This window comes from Chlorocebus sabaeus, chromosome 8 (genome assembly GCF_047675955.1).
Source record: "Chlorocebus sabaeus isolate Y175 chromosome 8, mChlSab1.0.hap1, whole genome shotgun sequence".
In the NCBI taxonomy this organism is placed as follows: domain Eukaryota; kingdom Metazoa; phylum Chordata; class Mammalia; order Primates; family Cercopithecidae; genus Chlorocebus; species Chlorocebus sabaeus.
In genome coordinates, this window is record NC_132911.1 from 28,376,585 (window position 1) to 28,398,044 (window position 21,460).

At 44.8% G+C, this 21,460-nt stretch overlaps 1 protein-coding gene across 2 annotated transcripts in view; it reads right to left on the reverse strand.

Moving 5' to 3' along the window:
* The window catches only part of INTS9 (integrator complex subunit 9), a 125,919-nt gene that overhangs the window by 4,866 nt on the left and 99,593 nt on the right, over nt 1-21,460 (reverse strand). For both annotated transcript variants that reach the window (XM_007962058.3, XM_037983821.2), the window contains 4 exons: nt 15,164-15,224; nt 8,186-8,357; nt 5,186-5,310; nt 3,141-3,308 (listed from right to left, as the gene is read on the reverse strand). In XM_007962058.3, the coding sequence (XP_007960249.1) occupies nt 3,141-3,308; nt 5,186-5,310; nt 8,186-8,357; nt 15,164-15,224 (526 nt within the window). The remainder of the gene's footprint in view (nt 1-3,140; nt 3,309-5,185; nt 5,311-8,185; nt 8,358-15,163; nt 15,225-21,460) is intronic.

Below are 21,460 nucleotides of genomic sequence, written 5' to 3' on the forward strand. Positions count from 1 at the left end.
CGGATTAGAGTTTGAGACCATCCTGGCCAATATGGTGAAACCCATCTCTACTAAAAATACAAAAATTAGCCAGGATTGGTGGTGCGTGCCTATAAACCCAGCTACTCGGGAGGCTAGGGAGGAGAAATGCATGCACCTGGGAGGTAGAGGTTGCAGTGAGCCCAGATAGTACCGCTACACTCCAGCCTGGGCAACACAGCAAGACTCTGTCTCAAAAAAAGACATACAACCAGGCACAGTGGCTCATGCCTGTAATCCCAGCACTTTGGGAGGCCGAGGTGGGCGGATCACAAGGTCAGGAGATTGAGACCATCCTGACTAACATAGTGAAACCCCGTCTCTACTAATAATACAAAAAAATTAGCTGGGCGTGGTGGGCGCCTGTAGTCCCAGCTACTCAGGAGTCTGAGGCAGGAGAATGGCGTGAACCCGGGAGGCAAAGCTTGCAGTGAGCCGAGATCGTGCCATTGCACTCCAGCCTGGGTGACAGAGTGAGACTCCATCTCAAAAAAAAAAAAAAAAGGAAAAAAAAAAGACAATTTAAAATTAGATATCAGTGTATACTTAAATAACTGGAAAAGACGAATAAAATTGGAAAAGAACTAAAAAAGGACAACATCCAATATTAGCAAGGAGGCAGAAATAAGAGCTGTCCAGCTCTGCTGTGGGAGTATAAACTGTTTGCACTCATTCTAGAGGACAAGCCGGCAATATATAGCCTAGAGCCAGAAAGGGATGTTCATAATCTTTGACCCAGAAATTCTAATTTCAGAAAATTTTCTTGTGGAAATAAACATATATGGACAAAGATTTATGTAAAAGGATGTTCTTAAAAGTGTTATTTATAACACAGAAAAACCAGAAATGAAAATCTATGAATAAAGGAACTGTTAAATTATGACAGACCATTGTGCAACCATTAAAGCTGACGCTTTTGAAATACCTTTTTTTTTTTTTTCTTGAGATGGAGTCTCACTATGTTGCCCAGGCTGGAGTGCAATGGCACAATTCTGGCTCACTGCAACCTCAGCCTCCAGAGTAGCTGGGATTACAGTCGCCCGCCACCAACCCTGGCTAATTTTTGTATTTTTAGTAGAGACAAGGTTTCATCATGCTGGCCAGGCTGGTCTTGAACTCCTGACCTTAAGTGATTCGCCCCTGCCTCAGCCTCCCGAAGTGCTGGGGTTTACAGGCGTGACCCACCATGCCCAGCTGAAATATATATATATTTTTGAGACAGAGTCTTGCTCTGTCATCCAGGCTGGAGTGCAGTGGCATGATCTTGGCTCACTCTAACTTCTGCCTCCCGGTTCAACCAGTTATCTGCCACAGCCTCCCAAGTAGTTGGGATTACAGGCGCGTGTCACCACACCCAGCTAATTTTTGTATTTTTAGTAGAGACGGGGTTTCACCATCTTGGCTAGGCTAGTCTTGAACTCCTGACCTCATGTTCTACCCGTCTCCCAAAGTGCTAAGATTATAGGCATGAGCCATCACGCCTGGCCAAAATATCTTTAATGATATACTTACTGTTAGGTGAAAAAGACAGTGTATGAGGTGTGATTCCAGTACGCACACACACAGTGAACAGACAAGGCAAATACATCAAAATCTTAACATTCATCCCTGGCATTGGGACTGATTTTTGCTTTTGTCTTTATCTCTTAGTTATGTTAATATATAAGGTTTTTATTATTCTTAAATGAATATTTTAAAAATGTCTTAGCTTTAATTTCTCATATAGCAAACATCAATAGACATAACCCACATTAACGAAACCTCTTTGGAGTTCTATTTGTAAGGATGTCTGAGACCAAAAGGTATAAGGAATGCTGGCTTAGAGAGTTGGAATCTAAACCGAGGCCGTCAATCCCAGCCCCTGTAAAATACTAGACAAAAACAATCCAGAGACACATCTAGAGAAAATGAAAAGCAAAATCATAACAAAATAATAATAACATAGTAAACATTAAACAACCCTAAAGATGGCACCTGGTGGTCCCTAACAGCCTCTCCAGGCTTGTGGAAATGAGTCACATTCAGGAGCCGAGACCTCCAACCCAAGGTCTGGAGGCCATTTCTGAATCAAACTCCAAAAGAAGTTTGGGCACACTGGTTTTAACAATAAGTTTTTGTATTTCTTTTTCCTGTCGAAAACACATTCAAGCTGCCTCAAGGGGTGAAAGGAAGCCAGAGGCATCCTCCAACCATCCTCAACGCTGTCTTTCAGGAGAGGCCGCATCCCTCGCTGTCTCCCTCTCAGAGGAGGGCCCAAGCACAGCATGCCACAGCTGTTCCACGTGGACAGCATGCTTTCTGCTCCTTCCCTGCTACAACTGAAGCTAAGAGTTCACAGACCCATAAAATACTTAGACTTTGATAGACCAAAACCTGCAAGTATGCTCAACAGGATATAAATAACCAAGTTTACAATCCTTATGTTTTGGTTCCTGTTATCTCCCCTGTCTACCTCTGAATTCAGCGAACTTTGACACTCATAACTAAGGTCCAGGAAGGAAGAGAAAAGTCACCACCCTATGGTATTTAGGGACACAGCGGGTGTCAGCATCTCCATTCCCCAGGGCTCTGGCCTGTGATGTGGCCCAGGGGTCACACTGCTGAACGCTAGGTATGGACTAACAGCTGTTACTTTATTACTTGGAAAAGCAAGAAGGCCCTGAAAATCCCCCCTCTTCCCAGTTACTCGGTTAAGGGTCCATGTTCTTTGCTCATTCATACTTGAAGTCTCACTCTGTTGCCCATGCTGGAGTGCAGTGGTGTGATCTTGGCTCACTGCAACCTCCACCTCCTGGTTCCAGCGATTCTCATGCTTCAGCCTCCCCAGTAGCTGGGATTACAGGTGCGTGCCACCACACCTGGCTAATTTTTTTTGTATTTTTAGTAGAGATGGGGTTTTGCCATGTTGGCCAGGCTGGGTTGGCCAGGCAGATCTCGAACTCCTGACCTCAAGTGATCCACCCACCTCGGCTTCCCAAAAGTGCTGGGATTTCAGGTGTGAGCCACTGTGCCCAGCCTGGTTCATTCATACTTGACATAAATCCAAAAGAAGGCCACCCCTGCACGATCTTCAAGAGCCTCTGGAAAACTCTAGTTTAACCCTAGGAAGGAGAACGGCTCACCTCTGGCATGATCTCGATCTTCTCGTACCGGCGTTTGAAGGGCAGGGCGAGGACCTCGGCCCGCCGATAGGACATGGCAGGGGGCTGGCAGTCGATCATGAGGTCCATCCTGTGGGACTGGGCTGGGGGCGGCTGGGTGTACTGCTCGGGACACACCACATGCAGGGGCTGAGGAACCAATGGGACAAGTGAGAAAGGAGGTGTGAAGTACAGTGGCCCTGCAGAAGGCCCGTTCCTGACCCCGATCCACGCCCCGCCATCACAGGCTCACCACTTCCAGGCCAAGGTGAACTTTCATCCTCTCAAGCCTAATGAACTGTAGAGAGGAGAGGGAACATGAAGGCACTGGGGCAGAAGAAACATCTCAGAAACCCCTAAGCTGCCTCAGCTTGCATTTGTTTTTGTTTTTTTCACTGTTTACGTAAGTTTCATGGTAACTTCCATGTGTCTGCTCCCAACAGTCTCTGGGCTTCCTGGGGGCACGGTCTTTCTAAAACATTCCCACATGTCTGCTTTTATAAGCTCTTGGCTAATTACCAGGCGCTGTGGGTTCGGAGTTTCTGCTGGATGTGCAGGTCGACTGGTATTAGGCAGTGGACGCTGCTCAGGTCATATGCTCACTGTGTACGACCAAGCAGCAGAGGCAGAGGTTTTTTTTTTGTTTTTTTTTTTTTTAAACAATATTCCCTTATCTTGAGAAAAAAAGATTAGTAAACCAATTTTTACTTTGCACAAATAGCACCCAAATGAAAAGGAATGCTGGCAGCCCACAGGGGCACTGTGTCTTCCCCGCTTCTCCTTAAGAGCTCGGACCAAGCCCTGAATTCCCTGATGAATATGGCTTTCCACCAGGCTGACCGGGCTGAGCTTCCAAAAGCACCTGTTCTTTAGGGCTAATACTTTTCTCCTTCGAACTGCCCTTTGCTCCTCTTCTTGACCTGTCTCAAAGCATATCATGCCACAGTCGCAGCCTGATGGCTTCTCCCAGGTTTTCCTCGCCTAAAGTGGAGACCAGGTGGCCTCCAGTTTCCAGGATTAGCACCTGACAGGGAGGTCAAGAGCTGGTTTAGGGACTGGGATTTGAAGTTAATGAGAAGCAACACGCCCTTCCCTTCACCGCTGCTTCTAACGTGGATGAGCACACAGTGGGGTAGCGAATCACTGCAGACAGGCCCCACGTTTGCTGTCTGCTCTCGTCACGCCTAGAGAGCGCCAATATTCTTTCTTTGTGGGCAAGCACATTAATAATCACCAGAATCCGCTCCTGGGGCTCTCCGGGGGTTCTCCAGCTTTCTCTGTTTCTTGTTCTCCTGTCTTAGAGCTTTGTGACACAGCTGTCTCATCCAGAGGCCGAAGGTGCTGTGCTGGGCCCCTCGGCCCTCATCTCCCTCCTGGGAACACCAGGGAGTGGAAAGGGAGAGCTCTTCCTCGCCGGTGGCAGCTGTCCTCCTTGCCAATTCCAGCGCCTCTCCCGACTCTCAAGAGCCAGAAACCCAGCGAGCAGTGGCCGAGCCAGCACAGTGGTTCCGTGGCCCTGCCTTCCTGCTACACGCTCCTCCTGTGCGGGGATTCTCCTGGTCTACACTGTACCCCAGCTACTTCTCCCCTTTCTCCAGGGCAGAAAATGTGAAGTGAAACAAATGACCAAAAACTACCACAAAACCCAAACCCAACAGCACTGTTTGTGGTACCAGCCTACAGGTGGGACATGGCCCCAGGACGTGTTTCAATTAAACTGTCTCAGCTTAGTGAATATGTTTCTACAATGCCTCTTTTTGGCAGGGGTGAGAGGATTTGCTTTTAAGCGGACACAGACGGTTTTCTTTCCCTTCCACTTCTGATTTCTTTAGAATGGAAACTGCTGTCAGGGTGTAAAGACCACTCCTTTTCAGTGTGGAGGGGCCGGCATGTGTTCCAGCATTCTGTAGATGCGTGAGAACTGAAGACAAGAATCAAATGCAGCCTCTCTCCCTTCACCCCACACAAGCATGAGCCACACCAAGGTGACATGATGATGTGAAGGCACGAGCAGTGGCCTTCATTACCTGCACTTCTTTAAGCAGCTTTGACACCTGGATGAAGTTCAGCCGGGTGTCGATGGGGCAGTAGATGCATTTCATGGCCAGCGGCTGGTAAGGAGCCAGGGCTTCCAGGTAGGAGAAGTCTGGTTCTACGGAAAGTACAAGACAGAAATCTTACAATGCAGACTACACAGGAGCTGCCGAGCCAGGCGGCGGCGGGGGCGCTGAGGGCCCAGAGACAGCCGGGGGGTCAGGAGGGAGCCAGGAAGCACACACGGGGGACGGAGGGCAAAGGGGCCCCGTGGAAGGAGGGGCAGGCTGGGATGGACCTTGTGGGTGGGCTGCAAGCTTCTGCAGAGGCAGATGAGGTAAATGAGGGAGAAATACGTATGTGGGGGAGAAAAGAAAGCTCTTCTTTACAACGAAATGCCAAGAAACAAACGATGAAATAAAAACCAAAACCACCATTTGGCAACCATTACAGTTCACCACTTATTCAGATGAGAATCATTCATAAGTGCTAAAAATATGAGATGCCATTTTGAGGGAGAACAGGTATATACATAGTTTCAAAGAGTCCCCCAAAAGGTACTGATTTAATACAATGAGAAAAACAGTGACTTCACAGTGGAGAGGACTGGCATAGACCCCAGGACCCTAGAATCAGCTCCGAGTTAATGCCCAGGTGTGAGATGCACCCGGGGGACAAGTGCACGGCCCCACCCCCAGGCCCGTGAATGGTCTGTAGACTGAGACTGCGATGCTCCCCAGCAGGCCCAGCCCCTCTGACCAGGAAGAGTCCTCGCCCACTGCTCGGCTCAGCTGGTCTCCTGAGGGCTGCTGCAGCCTGCTTGGCAGGAAACATTCCCCCAACTCGAGGGAGCTACCCGCCTTGAGCCAAAAGACCTCGCTCGGTCCTAACTGATGTGTGCTTTGATTCCCAGTGCAGTCTCTGCCCAGCGATGAGGGACCCTGGCCTAGGTACACTGGACACACACACATCCCCACTGCTGTCAGGACAAACTGGCAGAGCTGCCAGGTACGTAAACGCCCATTCCAGTGGATCATGCTTCTCTGAGAATACTGACCCCCTTTTCACGTATCCAGGAGTCATAAAACAATAAAAAAAAAAGGTGGCTCCAACCTCTCTCTGACACAACTTCTGCCCTGGAAGCTCCATAAACCAGTTTAAATGCAAACCCGTTACCCAGAGTTGTCACGGGAAATCACACAGTCCTAATTTCCTTTTAGCTGAAGAAACATTTGTACTAAAGCCAGGTTACCTACTGTGCTGTGTAGATGCTGTCACCACTGTCATGTCAAATGTCAAGAGTCACCACTCAGCAGCAGGAGACACCAACCTCAGCCCCCACTACGTAGGACATTCTCTGGACAACCTCCTGATTAATGAAATCCTGGCAGCTATGAAGTTCTGGGTGTTGTGAATCAATACCTTGTGGCCCAACTTCCTCCACCGTTAGCTGAAAGTGGGCCTGAGAAGGGGAAAGCAGTCCTGGTGACCGGGCCTCTCCTGGCACTTTCTGCCTGGCCTGGTATCAGCAAGAGCCGGCCTGGCACCCACAGCAAAGCCATGTGTCCTCCTGCTGTGCGAACGCAACTTCCTGGAACACCAACACCTTGTCTGACAATGATGGATCCAGCCAAAGACAAGACCCCTCTGTAATCATCCCGAATGCGGTACACAGAACCGTCCTGACCACAGCAGGAGCAAACACCCCGCCATGCTGGCTCCGTTCTTCCTGTGTTCTAGATAAGAATGAGTTTAGAAACCCATCGCAGAATGACCCTGCATCCTGATGCCACCCAAGACAGGGTGACGCCTCACCTCCGTGAACACCCGGGCATCACCGAATACCAGCCTGACTCCTACAAGGTCTTTTTACCTTGCTTTTACCCATGGTGTGTGTTCCCCTTGCTGAAATGAGGCAATAAACCCAACTTGGTTTGACCACAGGCATGTTCCTGGTGGCCTCTAGGTCACAAACAGAGGCTAGGGGAAGGGCCGAAGTGTCCCTGACCCTCATGCTTCTGGTATAAATGGACTCCCTCCTCCAAACCCAGCCCCTAAAGCTAGGAAGGGAGGTGGTGACGATGATTTCCCAACAGCTGCCATGTGCCGGGTGCTGTGCCTGGTGCCCAGAGTGACCCACAGAGGTAGCTACTGACAGTCCCATTTACCGTGGGGACAGTCATGCTTGCTGGTGAATTGGCTGACGTCACTGCAAGCTGGGCCAGATTTCAAATCAAGGTTTTTTGTTTTGTTTTGTTTTTTTTTTTAAACTTCATAGCCTGTAAGATTTCTAAAACCCAAGGCCGACTGAAGATCCTAACCCATGGGTGTTCAAGCTTTTGGCTTCTTTGGGCCACATTGGAAGAAGAACTGTCTTGTGCTACACATAAAATACACTAACACTAATGACAACTGATGAGCTTAAAAAAAAAAAAAAAAGGTCTGTGCATAATCTCCATGATATCCCCCATCACAGATAAGCAAAAAGGTCCTAGCATTCAAAAGGCTGGGCGTGCTACACTGATAAAAATGATACAGTGATTATCTACGTAAACTCTCTACTTGACCTTACCAAAGGAATTTTTCCCCCTGAGGGATTTGTCTCCAGAAGAAAATCCATAGCTAGAGTAAACTACAATCAGAAGAGAAAGATCTACCTCTGTAAACAATTCCTAATAGGTAAAACAAGATCGGTTACTCAATCACCGCAGTTCTTGAAATGGCTTATGATATCCTAGCAAAAAGCACTCAGTAGGATTCTGTCTTGGAGAAATCTGAAAACAGGCATGAAGGCCTTGCTGGATGCCCAGCTGTCCAATGGCACATGCTCCTTCACTCTTTCTCTGTGATTTCTTCATTCTTTGGAACCTATAAGTAGAACAATGTTCATATTTATGCCTCACTGCAAAATCCTTCCCTGGGTCTCTACCTTTTAGGTGCATTCACTCATGGCCTCAGTGGAGATAACTGTTTTGTTTATTTTTTTCACTTACCCGTGAATATGACGGTGTTGAGACTAGATTTTCCCCAGAGCTCCATGAAGTGGACCACGTCCCCGAAGCGGAGGGAAGGGTGCCCGGTGAACACCACACAGGGCTGTCTGAAGTCGTTGCTGAAGTCTCCGTGGATGCTGGGGTAGTGCTTCAGCTTATTGGTCTGAATGAGCTGGAAAATATAGAAAAAGTACACAGAGATGTGAGCCTGCCCAGGCTGAAGGGGCAACCAAAGTACGGGAGATCTAAAATACGGGACTGGATCTAAAATACCAACAAAGAAGACAAGTCATGGATTGGGAGAAAATATCTGCAAAAGTCACACTGAGAGAGGACTGTGACCCAAAATGTATGCACTCCGAAACCCCAGCAAAAAGAAATGAACAACCCTACTAAAAAGTGGGGCAAAAAACCTGAACAGACACCTCATCAGAGAAGACAGATGGCAAATTAGCATATGAAAAAATGCTCCACACCCTATGTCATTAGGAAACCGCAAATTAAAATGACGAGATACCACGACACACCTATTATAATAGAATGGCTAAAATCCAGAACACTGACAGCACCAAATGCTGACAAGGATATGGAAGAACAAGGACTGTCGTTCACTGCTGGTGGGAATGCAAAATGATACAGCCACTTTGAAAGATATTTTGAAAAATTATGTCCACAAGAAACCTGCACATGAATGTCCTAATTGCTAACACCTGGAAACAACCAAGATGTCCTTCAGCAGGTGAATGACAGAACTGTGATGCATCCAGACAATGGAATATTATTCAGCACTAAAAAAGAAATGAGCTACCAAGCTATGAAAAGACATGGAGGAACCTATTCCTAACTGAAGGATGCCACTCCGAAAAGGCAAGGCCCCTATGATTCCAACTGTATGACATTCTGGAAAAGGCAAAACTATACAGATAGTAAAAAGCTCAGCAGTCATCAGGGATTCGTGGAGGGTGAAATGAATAGGCCAAGCACAGAGGATTTGCGGAGCGAGGAAGCTGCTCTGTGTGATGATGTAATGGTGGATCCGGGTCACTGTTCGTTCATCCAAAACCACAGAAAGCACAACGCCAAGAGAAACCCCTAATGCACACTCTGGGCTTTGGGTGATGGTTACATGTCAATGTGGGTTCACCAGCTATAGCAAATGAACCTCTCTGGTGTGGGATGGTGCAGTGGGCAACTGTGTGTGTGGGGCAGGGGCATGATTGCAGTGAATCTAAAACTGCTGTAAAAAGTAATATTTATTAATTAAAAAAAAATACAAGTGGATCTTATTAAAATAGTTTTTACCTAGAATGTGATTTGTGGAACACCTGGGCAAGTCAAGTCTTTTTGGTAATACTGACATACTTCCTGGAAACTGATTCAGATTGTTATGGCCTGATTTAGCTGGACTCTTCCTTTATAAACTGCCTGACACTCCATGCCGGGCCTGAAGTTCTCATTATCACTTCTTGTTTGAAGTACAAGTGACTTTCCCAACACTCGTTAGTCACCAAGTAGTGGCGACAATAAACACATCTGTCACACCAGAAACACCGTTTACCAGTACAGGACCTCCTCCTGTGAAGCTAGAGGTTTAAGCTACTGCAGCAACTGAATAAGGACCAAGACCAAAGACTGTATTTTCTGGGATCATTTCTGTTGTCTGCTACTAGAGAAGCTTCTCTGTGTACAGCATGTGGACGTGTGTGCACACATGCACACATACGCACACAGGCACACGCATGACAAAGATCAAACTGGCTTTTAGAAATGTGATGTCCTCGTAACACACACAGTTATATTGAGAAACAGGGGCCAGGCATAATGGCTTACGCCTGTAATTCTAGCACTTTGGGAGACCAAGACAAGAGGATTGCTTGAGCCCAGAAGTTTGAGACCAGGCTGGGCAACAAAGCAAGACCTTGTCTCTACAAAAATTAAAAGAAAGTTAGTTGGATACTGTGGCTACAGCCCAGAAGTTCAAGGCTGCAGTAAGCTATGACTGCAACACCGTATCCCAGCTTGGGTGACTGAGACCCTGTCACTAAAAAAAACACAAATTAAAAACAAACAAAAACAAAACAGCACTTTGGGAGGCAGATCACAAGGTCAGGAGATCAATACCATCCTGACTAACATGGTCAAACTCCGTCTCTACTAAAAATACAAAAAAATTAGCGGGGCGTGGTGGCGGGCGCCTGTAGTCCCAGCCACTCGGGAGGCTGAGGCAGGAGAATGGCGTGAACCCGGGAGGCAGAGATTGCAGCGAGCCGAGATCGCGCCACTGCACTCCAGCCTGGGCGACAGTGAGACTCTGTCTCAAAAAAAAAAAAAAAAAAAAAAGGAGGTACCTCGCAGCCTCAAAGCGTTCTTTCAAGTGTATGTTTTGAACCAAGAGTCACCCCTGCAGCACAACACTTGACAATCATCTCTCAGTGCCAGGCCCATTCAAGGCAACAGCAAAGACACTTACGAGTAGATGGCATCTTGTAACGTCTCAGACACTGTGCCTGCCGCCCAGGCTTCCTCGCCCCACCCCAGTATCCAGAGGGCAGACACCCAGACTTCACAGACCCTAAATATCAACCAGGCCAAAGGAAGCACTGCTCTGGGAGGCTGTTTCATGGATAAAGCAATGGCCTGTGATAGGCTCAATCCTGTGGCCACACGTGGTGCATGAGAGGGCCCTGGCCAACACCTTGAAGTGCAAATGAAGTCACCCTAAGAGTGGGGATGTGGTCAGAATGGGACACACCCCAAACAGAAGCCAAACTCTCTTCACCTTGAAGACCTCATCTTTAATTAAAGAGACCTGGTTGTATTAGGAAGACACTAACACTATCCCGGAGATCTTTATCAGCTGTCGCATGCTTGGATGGAATATGAATAGTAAAGCCGGAGCAAACATCGAATTCCCACTTTCCTTCCAGGTAGTCTGCAAGTCAAACTGACATTCTTTTTATAACCTATATGGCCAAAATCATTAACTGTCTCAGTTAAATGGGTGAGCGGCTGTCAAAAGGAGTCTATTGTATCCAGAGATGTCAAGATGATGAATGTGATTCTAAGAATAGCAGCAGGTCTCTGCACACTTAAGTCACTTTTAAGCATTATCTATAGTTCCTGTAGCTCTACTGATCAATGCACAGAAACTAAGATAAATTCATCATTTTTTGCCAATTGGATCTACCTTTCTAGCCAACTTACTGCATCTGACCAGCGGAAATGAAGCTGTGGGGCAGGAATTCTGGACAGTAATTTGTTACCACTAAGGGCAGAACCATCGTTTCTCATGCGCAATGGTAACAATACCAAGGGTCGACTCCCTCGTGCCCTAACAATGACAGGTGCACCTGAGGAACCCTGATGGTGCGACCAGTCTACTCACATTCCTAACTCTAAGTGGCACCAGGTCATCTGTCACAGGTGCGTAAGTGAGAATGTGATCACGCTCCTAGGAAACAAGCTCTACAGCAAGGCTGACTGCAAAGGAAGCAAAATAGACTTTCAAAAGCAAAGTCCACCACAAGATGTTTTGCCACACTTAATTTTCTGACATTTTTATAATATTTCTAGCCTGTATTTCACTATGGCATTGACACAGCTTGCAAAAACCCTGGCTGCTGAAATACTATTTAGACTACTGCAACCAAAAACTAACTTCTTCAAAACCTTCTACTTGGCATCCTGGTTCACTTATAAGACCTCTCCTTTACAGTATGAAAACAGTAATTACATTTAAAGTAATTAGCAGGACATTTGTTGAAATACGTGTTAAATAGTTAACTCTAAAACAAAACTCTAAAACTAAATTCCTAAACGTTATCTATCTGCACTGACATGCTCTATGTAAAAACAGTCTATCTGCCTTCGTTGAGGAAGGGTTATAATTTTGACAAAGAAATGAGTGGGGAGATAATCACAGTTAACATGGATGTATTGTAACAGTACACTCATCAAAAGCAGCGAATGAACACTGACACGATACTGCCCCCTCTCATCTACATGCCCCATTCAGACTTTACCAACTGTTATCAATGCTCCTAATAGCACACAAACAAGATAACAAACAAGTTCTTCCATATCCAGATCCAGCCCATGGCCATGGAGTGCATGTATCTGCCACAACTCTTCATTTTCTCGGCAGTTCCTCAGTCTTCCCTTGTCCCCTAGGTCTCCGGCATTCTCGAAGGGTACAGATCAGTTATTTTGTTGAGCGTCCTCAACTTGGGTCTGAATGCTCATTAGATTCAGGTGAGGCATTTTTAGCAGCAGGATCCCAGAAATCATGCTGTTTTCTCAATAATTTGCACTAAGAGCCATGCAGTGTCAATTAGTCCAATTACTGGTGATGTTAACGTTGATTGCATATGTCAAGTTTGTCCAAACTCCAGTTACTATTTCTCTCTTTAAACATGAATTTTGTGGGGACACACTTTTTGGGACTATAAATGATCTAGTTCTTATGCAATTTTTACTTGTTGGTTTTAGCACCCACTGGTGTTTCTTGCAGGAATAAATCATAACTGCGGTGGCTGCCAAATGCTGATTTTCTAATTCTAAGATTCTTTCCTACATTAATTATGTGAGTTTACTGTTGGAAGAACTTTCCCTTCTTGCCTACGTACTCAGTTACCTCACTATGGATGCGGGAGTTTCTGTTATTCAATGGATTATATTCATTACTAGCATTATTTATTTTGATGTTCCAGTGATCTCAGATGTGGCTTCTGACCCATCATTCTCTGAGCGCACAGCAAGATCTTTCAGCCTCATGTTGTATTTTCCAAAGAGGCCTGGTTCCTTTTAGTGGAGAATAGTATCTAGAAACAGACATCTGGGAGTTAAATGTGTTCTTGTTAGTGGCATGTAACTCTCCCAGGCCCGCTCTCTGGCCAGAGTTGGAAGATACGTATGTGCACAGACACACGCATACACACACATGCACAAGTGTATTTCTGTGTCTGTCTACATATATTGAAAATAGGAGTTCACACCAATACCATCAATTCTATCCAACAGCACAGGATTCATTCCAGTCTTCGCTCTTTCCTTATATCTAACTCTGTACACCTTGATGGATATTTTACAAGGTGAGCACATGTACATCAAGAAATAAAGCATTAGTAGCTCCTCAGAAATCCCTCTTTGTCCCCTTCCTGTCACTACTGTCCCGTCCCCTCCAGGATCACTACCACACCGGCATCTAATACCACAGATTAGTTTATTGTGTTTTGAACTTTTATATAATAAAATCATACCATATCTACTCTTTTATATCTGGATTTTTCACTCACATTATGTTTGTGAAGTTTATCTACACTGCATGTAATTGGAGCTTATTTGTTCACAGTGATGTAAGGTATTGTGTCATTATACCACAAAATCTATTCTATTGTTGATGGGCATTTGAGTATATTTCAGTACTATTACCAAAAAGTTTACTTTTTTTTTTTTTAAAGACAGGGTCTTGCTCTGTCACCCGGACTGGTGTGCAGTAGCACGATCACAGTTCACTGCAGCCTCAAACTCCCTCGGCTCAGGTGATCCTCCCACCCCAGCCTCTAGGGTAACTAGAACTACAGGCATGCACCACCACACCCGGCTAATTTTTTGTATTTTTTTGTAGAGACAGGGTTTTGCCATGATGTCAAGGTTGGTCTCAAATTCCTGGCCTCCAGTGATCCTTCCACCTCAGCCTCCCAAAGTGTTGGGATTACAGCTGTGAGCCACCACACCTGACCAAATTCTAGATCTGTGTGTGTGTCTTTTGGTAACATCTCTATGCATTTCTGTTCGATGTATACTTTAGGAACAAAACTGCTGAGGCATAGAGTACATTGTTCAGCTTTAGCAGATACTGTCAGTTTTCTTTTTTTTGTTTGTTTTTGAGACAGAGTCTCCCTCTGTCGCCCAGGCTGGAGTGCAGTGATGCAATCTTGGCTTACTGCAGGCTCCACCTCCCAGATTCACGCCACTCTCCTGCCTCAGCCTCCCGAGTAGCTGGGACCACAGGCGTCCGCCACCATGCACGGCTAATTTTTTGTATTTTTAGTAGAGACAGGGTTTCACCGTGTTAGCTAGGATGGTCTCGATCTCCTGACCTCGTGATCCGCCCACCTCAGCCTCCCAAAGTGCTGGGATTACAGGCGTGAGCCACCACGCACGGCCGAAACTGTCAGTTTTCTAAGGTGGTGATACCAATTTAGACAACCTTTGAGTGAAAATATAACCAAAAAGAGGAGTAACTATTGTGTGTTAGCTTCATGGTAGTAGAGCAATAATAACATGAAACACAGAAAAATGTTCATAATATACCCTTGGGTGAGAAGAATCTGACAACAAAGCTGGGTATTCAGCTATACAGAAAACACCCATTTGTTCTGTGAGGGAGGAAGAAGCCTTTAGTTTTTGAACTGAAATGTTATTTTCATCATTAAAAACGTACATATATGACTGACATAACTGGAAAGAACACTCTGCCAATACATAAACCCAATTCAAAAAGGTAGTAGTATGTATCAAAATAAAATTCCTCATGCGGTCAGTAGAACAGAAGCAGGCTATGAATTACATGAACATAGTACAGGCTAAGCATCCCTAATCCAAAATGTTCCAGAATCTGAACTTTTTGGGCACCAACATGATGCTCAAAGGAAATGCTCACTGGAGCTTTTTGATTTCACACTTTCAAATTTGGGATGCTCAACCAGTAAGTGTATTCCCAAATCCCAAGTCTGAAACAATTCTGTGGCCCCCAGCATTTCGGGGAAGGGCTGCTCCACATGTGCAACAGAAAGTGTTAATAGAAGGAAAACGAGTGAAGCTTGAGTTAAAATACTTCCCTGTATCTGACTTGGGAGGCAAAGGGGTCTACAGGTTTACTTGGGGATCTGTTGTATCTAATGACCTGCTGTCTGCATCTGCATCAGGTTATCCACACTGCTCCCTTTCCATGTCCCAGTGATTTTGTTTTCTTACCTCTGCATGAGGAAAAGGTGGTTCTGGAAGATACACCTTACTCTGTTTGTTGTGACAAAGCCTATTAAAGAGGAAAAACACGGCAGCATGTGAGGAAGAGCACACGGTGGCATCTGTTGCCACCTAGAGGCAGCAGTGCAAATATTAAATACTGAAATTTATTTAAAAATTTCCTGCCAGCAAATTTCACTGTGAATGAAAGGCAGTGCCTACAGAGCACACACGTATCTTGTATTTTTTTAAACTTTAGAAAATTTCTCAATACGTTTTTTATTAAAATATAAACTTGTTATTTTGGAATAATTTTAAAGAAAAGCTGCAAAGACAGTACAGAGTTCCCATGTCCCCTTCAACCTATGTCCCCAGAGTTAACATCTGATATGACTGGCACAGTCGTCAACTAAGAAATTAACATCAAGACGTGACAATCAACTAAACTCCAGACTTCATTCAGATTTCACTCGTTTTTCAAGTTTTTCAATTCGTGTCCCTTTTCTGTTCCAGGATCCAATCCAAGATACCACAGTGCATGTAGTTGTGATCAATTTCACAAAGAAAGTGATCTACACCTTGAGACATGGCTTCTGTTTTTGTCTATTTTTTTTGAGACAGAGTTTTGCTCTTGTTGCCCAGCTGGAGTGCAATGGCGCAGTCTCGGCTCACTGCAACCTCTGCCTCCCGGGTTCGAGCGATTCTGCTGCCAAAGCCTCCCAGGTAGCTGGGATTACAGGCACCCGCCACCATGCTTGGCGAATTTTTGTATTTTTAGTAGAGACGGGGTTTCACCATGTTGGCCAGGCTGGTATTGAACTGCTGACCTCAGGTGACTCACCCGCCTTGGCCTCCCAAAGTGCTGGGATTACAGGCATGAGCCACTGTGCCTGTCCCACACACTCTTTAACAGCAGCATTGTTAACTCCAACGAGAGAAGAACAAAGGATCGTGGGCTAGAGACACTGTGAATGTTTTTGGTAATTTACGTTTGCTTTTTCCTAGTCAGTTATGACTTTACAATACTGAGATGTCTGGATAAAGCAAATGTGGCAAAAAGTTTAGTTGATAAATCAATATATGTGAGTGTTGTGCAGGTTTGACATTTAAAAAAAACTGTCCTACTTAGAGGGGAGGAGCTCAGGGCTTCAGGGCTTGGATTTTGTATTAATACATTGTATCTAATTTTTCCTCCCCTTAGTTTCATTTAACTTTGGTTTAAAAAAATCACTGTATACCCTACTTGGAAGATATAAATATGGAAGAGCAAGATGCTTTTGGAGGGTTACCTTATATTATCTAAATAGACACTAGTTCTGTCTTTACTTCTAGCTCAGGGAGACAAACATAAGTGCTTGGTTCTAAACTTATTTTTATTGTTCCAAAGGACATTATCCTACATCCATTAAAGGCAGAGATTAGGGATACAGAAGAGATTACAATATGATTAGAGATTGTGAAGCCCACCTACATAACACTTAGGCCAGTTCTGCTAACAGATACTTCATGCTCTGCTCTAGAATCTTCATGCAGGCACAGCAGACAGTGACCCACCCCCTTTCTAAGACAGAGGTTGAAGGACCTGATTAGAGTTTGCTTCTTCTGGGGGTAGCTGCTGGAGTTCAAAAGGAGATCTGTGTATACCAGATTATCAGAAGAGTGAAGAATAAATGATGCTTCCAGGATCATCTCTAATTGGGAATGTGACAGACCCTCCTGCTCCCTGATGGCCAGACCTCAGGTACCACACACTCTTCCACTGCTTGTTCAACAAAGGATCAGAGCCAGGCGCTGTGGCTCAGGCCTGTAATCCCACCACTCTGGAAGGCCAACGTGGGTGGATCACTTGAACCCAGGAGTTTGAGACCAGCCTGGGCAACATGATGAAATCTCGTCTTTACAAAAATTAGCTGGGCATGATGGTGACACCTGTAGTCCCAGGTACTCAGGAGGCTGAGGTGGGAGGATTGCTTTGAGACCAGGAGGCTGAGGCTGCACTGAGCCGTGATCGTGCTATTGCACTCCAGCCTGGGTGACAGACTGAAAGCCTGTCTCAAAAACCAACCAACCAACCAACCAACACTCCAAACCCCACAAAAGATCAGAGAGGCCTGTCAAGAGCTATTCCCTCCCATCTCCATCCCCTGCAAAAACAAAACCAACCCAAACAACCAAGCCCCTTAGCTTGGAGCAGGGACAGACACTGGATAGCAAGGGGCTGGGCTTCTGCAGGCATCAAAGCAGGACCATGCAGAAGCCAGAGCAGAACCCATGAGAATGGGAAACACAGAGCCAGGGAACCAGAGTGGCAGGGAGTAAGCCCAGGACAGCAGGCCGGGCCTGAGGCTGAGCACAGAGCAGCCAGGCTGTGAGGCACCCATTCAGAACACCAAAGAGGAGAGGAAGCCAAATGTCAGAAGAGGCTGTGGTGGTCCTGGCGTGGGGGCCTGGGACTTGCTAAGTTAATGCAAGTCTGGAGCTAGCAGCTATCCATTTTGGTAACTGAGTTCCTTATTTAGGGAGAAAGGGTGCTTTTCAGCAAGGCTGCATGAAAGAGAACAGCACAGTGAAACAGAAATACAGAGAAATCTCCCAGGCTCAGATTCCCCTGCCTCCGCCTTCTGAGTAGCTGGAACTACGGACATGCACCACCATGCCCTGCTAATATTTTAATCTTTTGTGGAAATGAGGTCTTGCTATGTTGCTCAGGCTGATCTTGAATTCCTGGTCTCGAGCAATCTTCCCGTCTTGGCCTCCTAAAGTGCTGGGGTTATAGGTGTGAGCCATCCTGACTGGCCTCTTTCTACTTCTTTAACTATTTGTCTTCACACTTTTCCTAAATATTTGTTCTCTACCGACCCCCAAAATGCAGGCATTACTTAAGTCCATCCTTTTCCCACTGCCTGTTCTTCTAACCTGAAATCCTCTCCCCAGGCAATCCCATTCATTCTTGTGGCAATCCCAGCCACTCACAACTACCTCAGTGCTGAGGACACCCAACCTGTGACTCCAGCCTGGGCTTCTCAGATCTTTGAACTGGACAAGTTTCACCTGCACATCCCCTGCCTCAGGCACCGTGAATGCCCTCAGGGACAAAACCAAACTAAGCTAACCATCCTTGCTGTATGCACCTACCCTTCCTTTATAGAATCTATTTTGTTTGGGGTCAACACGATCTACCACACTAGAAATTGCAGTGTCAATCTCGATTGTTACCATTTCTGTGTCAAGCAACCAGTAAGTACTGCCCGTTGTATTTCCTAATCGCCTCTCAAATCGGTTCCTGCCTTCCTTTCCTCCAGGATGGGAGAGACTGGAGTCTTCTGTCCCTCAGCCTCTGCAAAGACTATTGTCTTATACTTCAGTTTCACCCACTCCCACCACCCCCAACAAACTTCACATAAATGCAGAAGGCTCTATATAAAATGCACATATAATCATGTTCATTTCCTGCTTAAAATCCTCCAATGAATCCCTACCATGGACAGGATCCCTCTAGCCTCGTACCCTGCCACTCCCCACCCTGAACTTCATACTGAAACAATAAAGAACTATGGATAGTTCTCTGAACGAACCAAACCATTGAAACCTCCCATCTATGTCTTGGCCTGTGTTATCCTCTTGACCCACACTATCACCCCCAGCAGCCCACCCAGCTCATCCTTAAGTAGGGTTTCTGTCTGGCTGATTCTTGGTCATTCTTCAGGAGCACCTCCTTCCAGAATGCCTTTCTTAAACCCCCAAATGGGGTCACCACCCCTTCTCTGAATACCATACACATATACATAGGTGTATGCGTGGGTATGTGTGTATATATCTCCATCAGATTATTTCCAAGTGGTAAGAGGTTTACACAGCTGCCTCTTCCTTCATGGTACACATTCCTCAAGGTCAGGGACCTCTTTGTATCCTCAGTGCTTTGGCACTTAGAGGTTTATGGACTGAACTAAATACAACTACAGATGGAAACAAGAATAATATGATCTCTGAGTTTAGGAGTCTATGGGAGGAATATTTGAAAGGCTTAAAAGACAGAGACACATCTCATGTCTCAGCATGGGAAAACTACTGCAAAGATGCTGATTTGTAATTTATAGGTTTTGTGGACTCAAAAAAATATTCTGAAAACTGGCAAAGTGATTCTACAATTCTTGCACAAAAATAAGTAAGCAAAAATAGCTCCAATAATTCTGACTAAGAAAAATAATGGAGAAATGTACTTTACCACTGAGTACAATTATAAGTGAGGCTGCAGTTATTAAAATATATCGGCAGTATGTTGGCCAAAGAATGAATGGATCACTCAATCAGGGTAGTCTAGAAACAAAATCTAGTACATATGAAAGTCTGGCATACAACATTAACACAAGTCAGTTGAAAAAGTTAACATTATTTAGTAAATAGTACTTGGACAGGTAACTACACGACTATTTGGGAAAAAAAAAAAGTTAATGCTTCTCTTCATACTCTATACTAAAACACATTCCAGATAAAATAGTTAAGGGATGATGTAAAAAAAGAAAGTAAGAAGCTACAATAAAACTGAAAGAAAGTATGTTTAGCCATGTGACACCTATCGGGCAAGAATTTTCTAAAGATAATATCAACAGAAGAAACTGCAAAAGAGACTAAAATTATCAGTATAAAAAACTAAAAAAACTTATTGCAAAAAAACAAACAAAAAAACCAAAGGCCTAAATGCAATGTGGGACCCTGGATTGGATCCTGAACAGAAAAAAAAAAAAAAAAAAAAAAATTGTGGAGAAACTGGTGCAATCACAATAAAGATCAGAGTTAATAATAATGTACTAATGTTATTTAGGCCGGGCATAGTGGCTCATGCCTGTAATCCCAGCACTTTGGGAGGCCAAGGTGGGTGGATCACCTGGTCAGGAGTTCGAGACCAGTCTGGCCAACATGGTGAAACCCTGTCTCTACTAAAAAATACAAAAATTAGCTGGGCATGGTGGTGTGCACCTGTAATCCCAGCTACTTGGGAGGCGGAGGCAGGAGAATCACTTGAACCCAGGAGGTGGAGGTTGAAGTGAGCTGAAATCATGCCATTGCACTCCAGCCTGGGCGAGAAGAGCAAGACTCCGTCTTTAAAACAAACAAACAAACAAACAAACAAAAAAAGGTACTAATGTTATTTTAAAAATTTGGATGAATGAACATGGTCACGTGAGACATCAACATTAGGGGAAATCGAGTAAGAGGTATACAGGAACCCTCTGTACAATCTGTGTACTTCTCTGTAAATCTAAAATCATTCCAAAGTAGTAAGTTTATTATTTAAAAATTGGAAAAAAAAAACAAAGACAAAAATGTGCCAAAATAAGAAAAAAAAAGTCTACCTAAATATATCCTTAATACATATAAGGAGTTCGAATAAATGTATGAGTGATGTACAAAACCTCTAACAAGTAAATGGGCAAGAAGAGAATGATTTTACAGAAAAATCTTTCTGGAAAGCAATTTAGATTCAGATAATAAGCATTAAAAACTATTTATACACTTTGTTCCAGTAATTCTACTTTTAGTAATTTACCTAAAACAAAAGATGTCATCATATATACACAGAATATTAATTGAACATTTGTTACGAAAAGCAAAAAAATTGGGAAAAGCCCTTCCATCCAGTAGTAAGAAATAGTTAACTACATCATACTATATACAAACGATGTACAAATGATGGAATAATGTAGTCATGTAAAATTTATGTTCTTAAAGATTTGATGCTTTAATATTTAATTTTTTTTTTTCTTTTGAGACGAAGTCTTGCTCTGTCACTCAGGCTGGAGTGCAGTGGCTCAATCTCGGCTCACTGCAAGCTCCGCCTCGCGGGTTCACACCATTCTCCTGCCTCAGCCTCCCGAGTAGCTGGGACTACAGGCGCCCGCCACCACAGCTGGCTAATTTTTTGTAATTTTAGTAGAGATGGGGTTTGACCATGTTAGCCAGGATAGTCTCAATCTCCTGACCTTGTGATCCACCCACCTCAGCTTCCCAAAGTGCTGGGATTACAGGCATGAGCCACTGTACCTGGCCTCTAATATTTAATTTTTAAAAGCAGGATTCAAAATTAAATATTCAGTATGATACTGATATAGGAAAAAGAAATACATCAGAATGCTAAGAGTGGTGAGTTATTTCTGGATAGCAGGATTATGGGGTCAGTTTTTTTTTTTTGAGATGAAGTCTCCCTTTGTCCCAGGCTGGAGTACAAAGGCGTGATCTCGACTCACTGCAACCTCTGCCTCCCAGGTTCAAGGGATTCTCCTACCTCAGCATCCCAAGTAGCTGGGA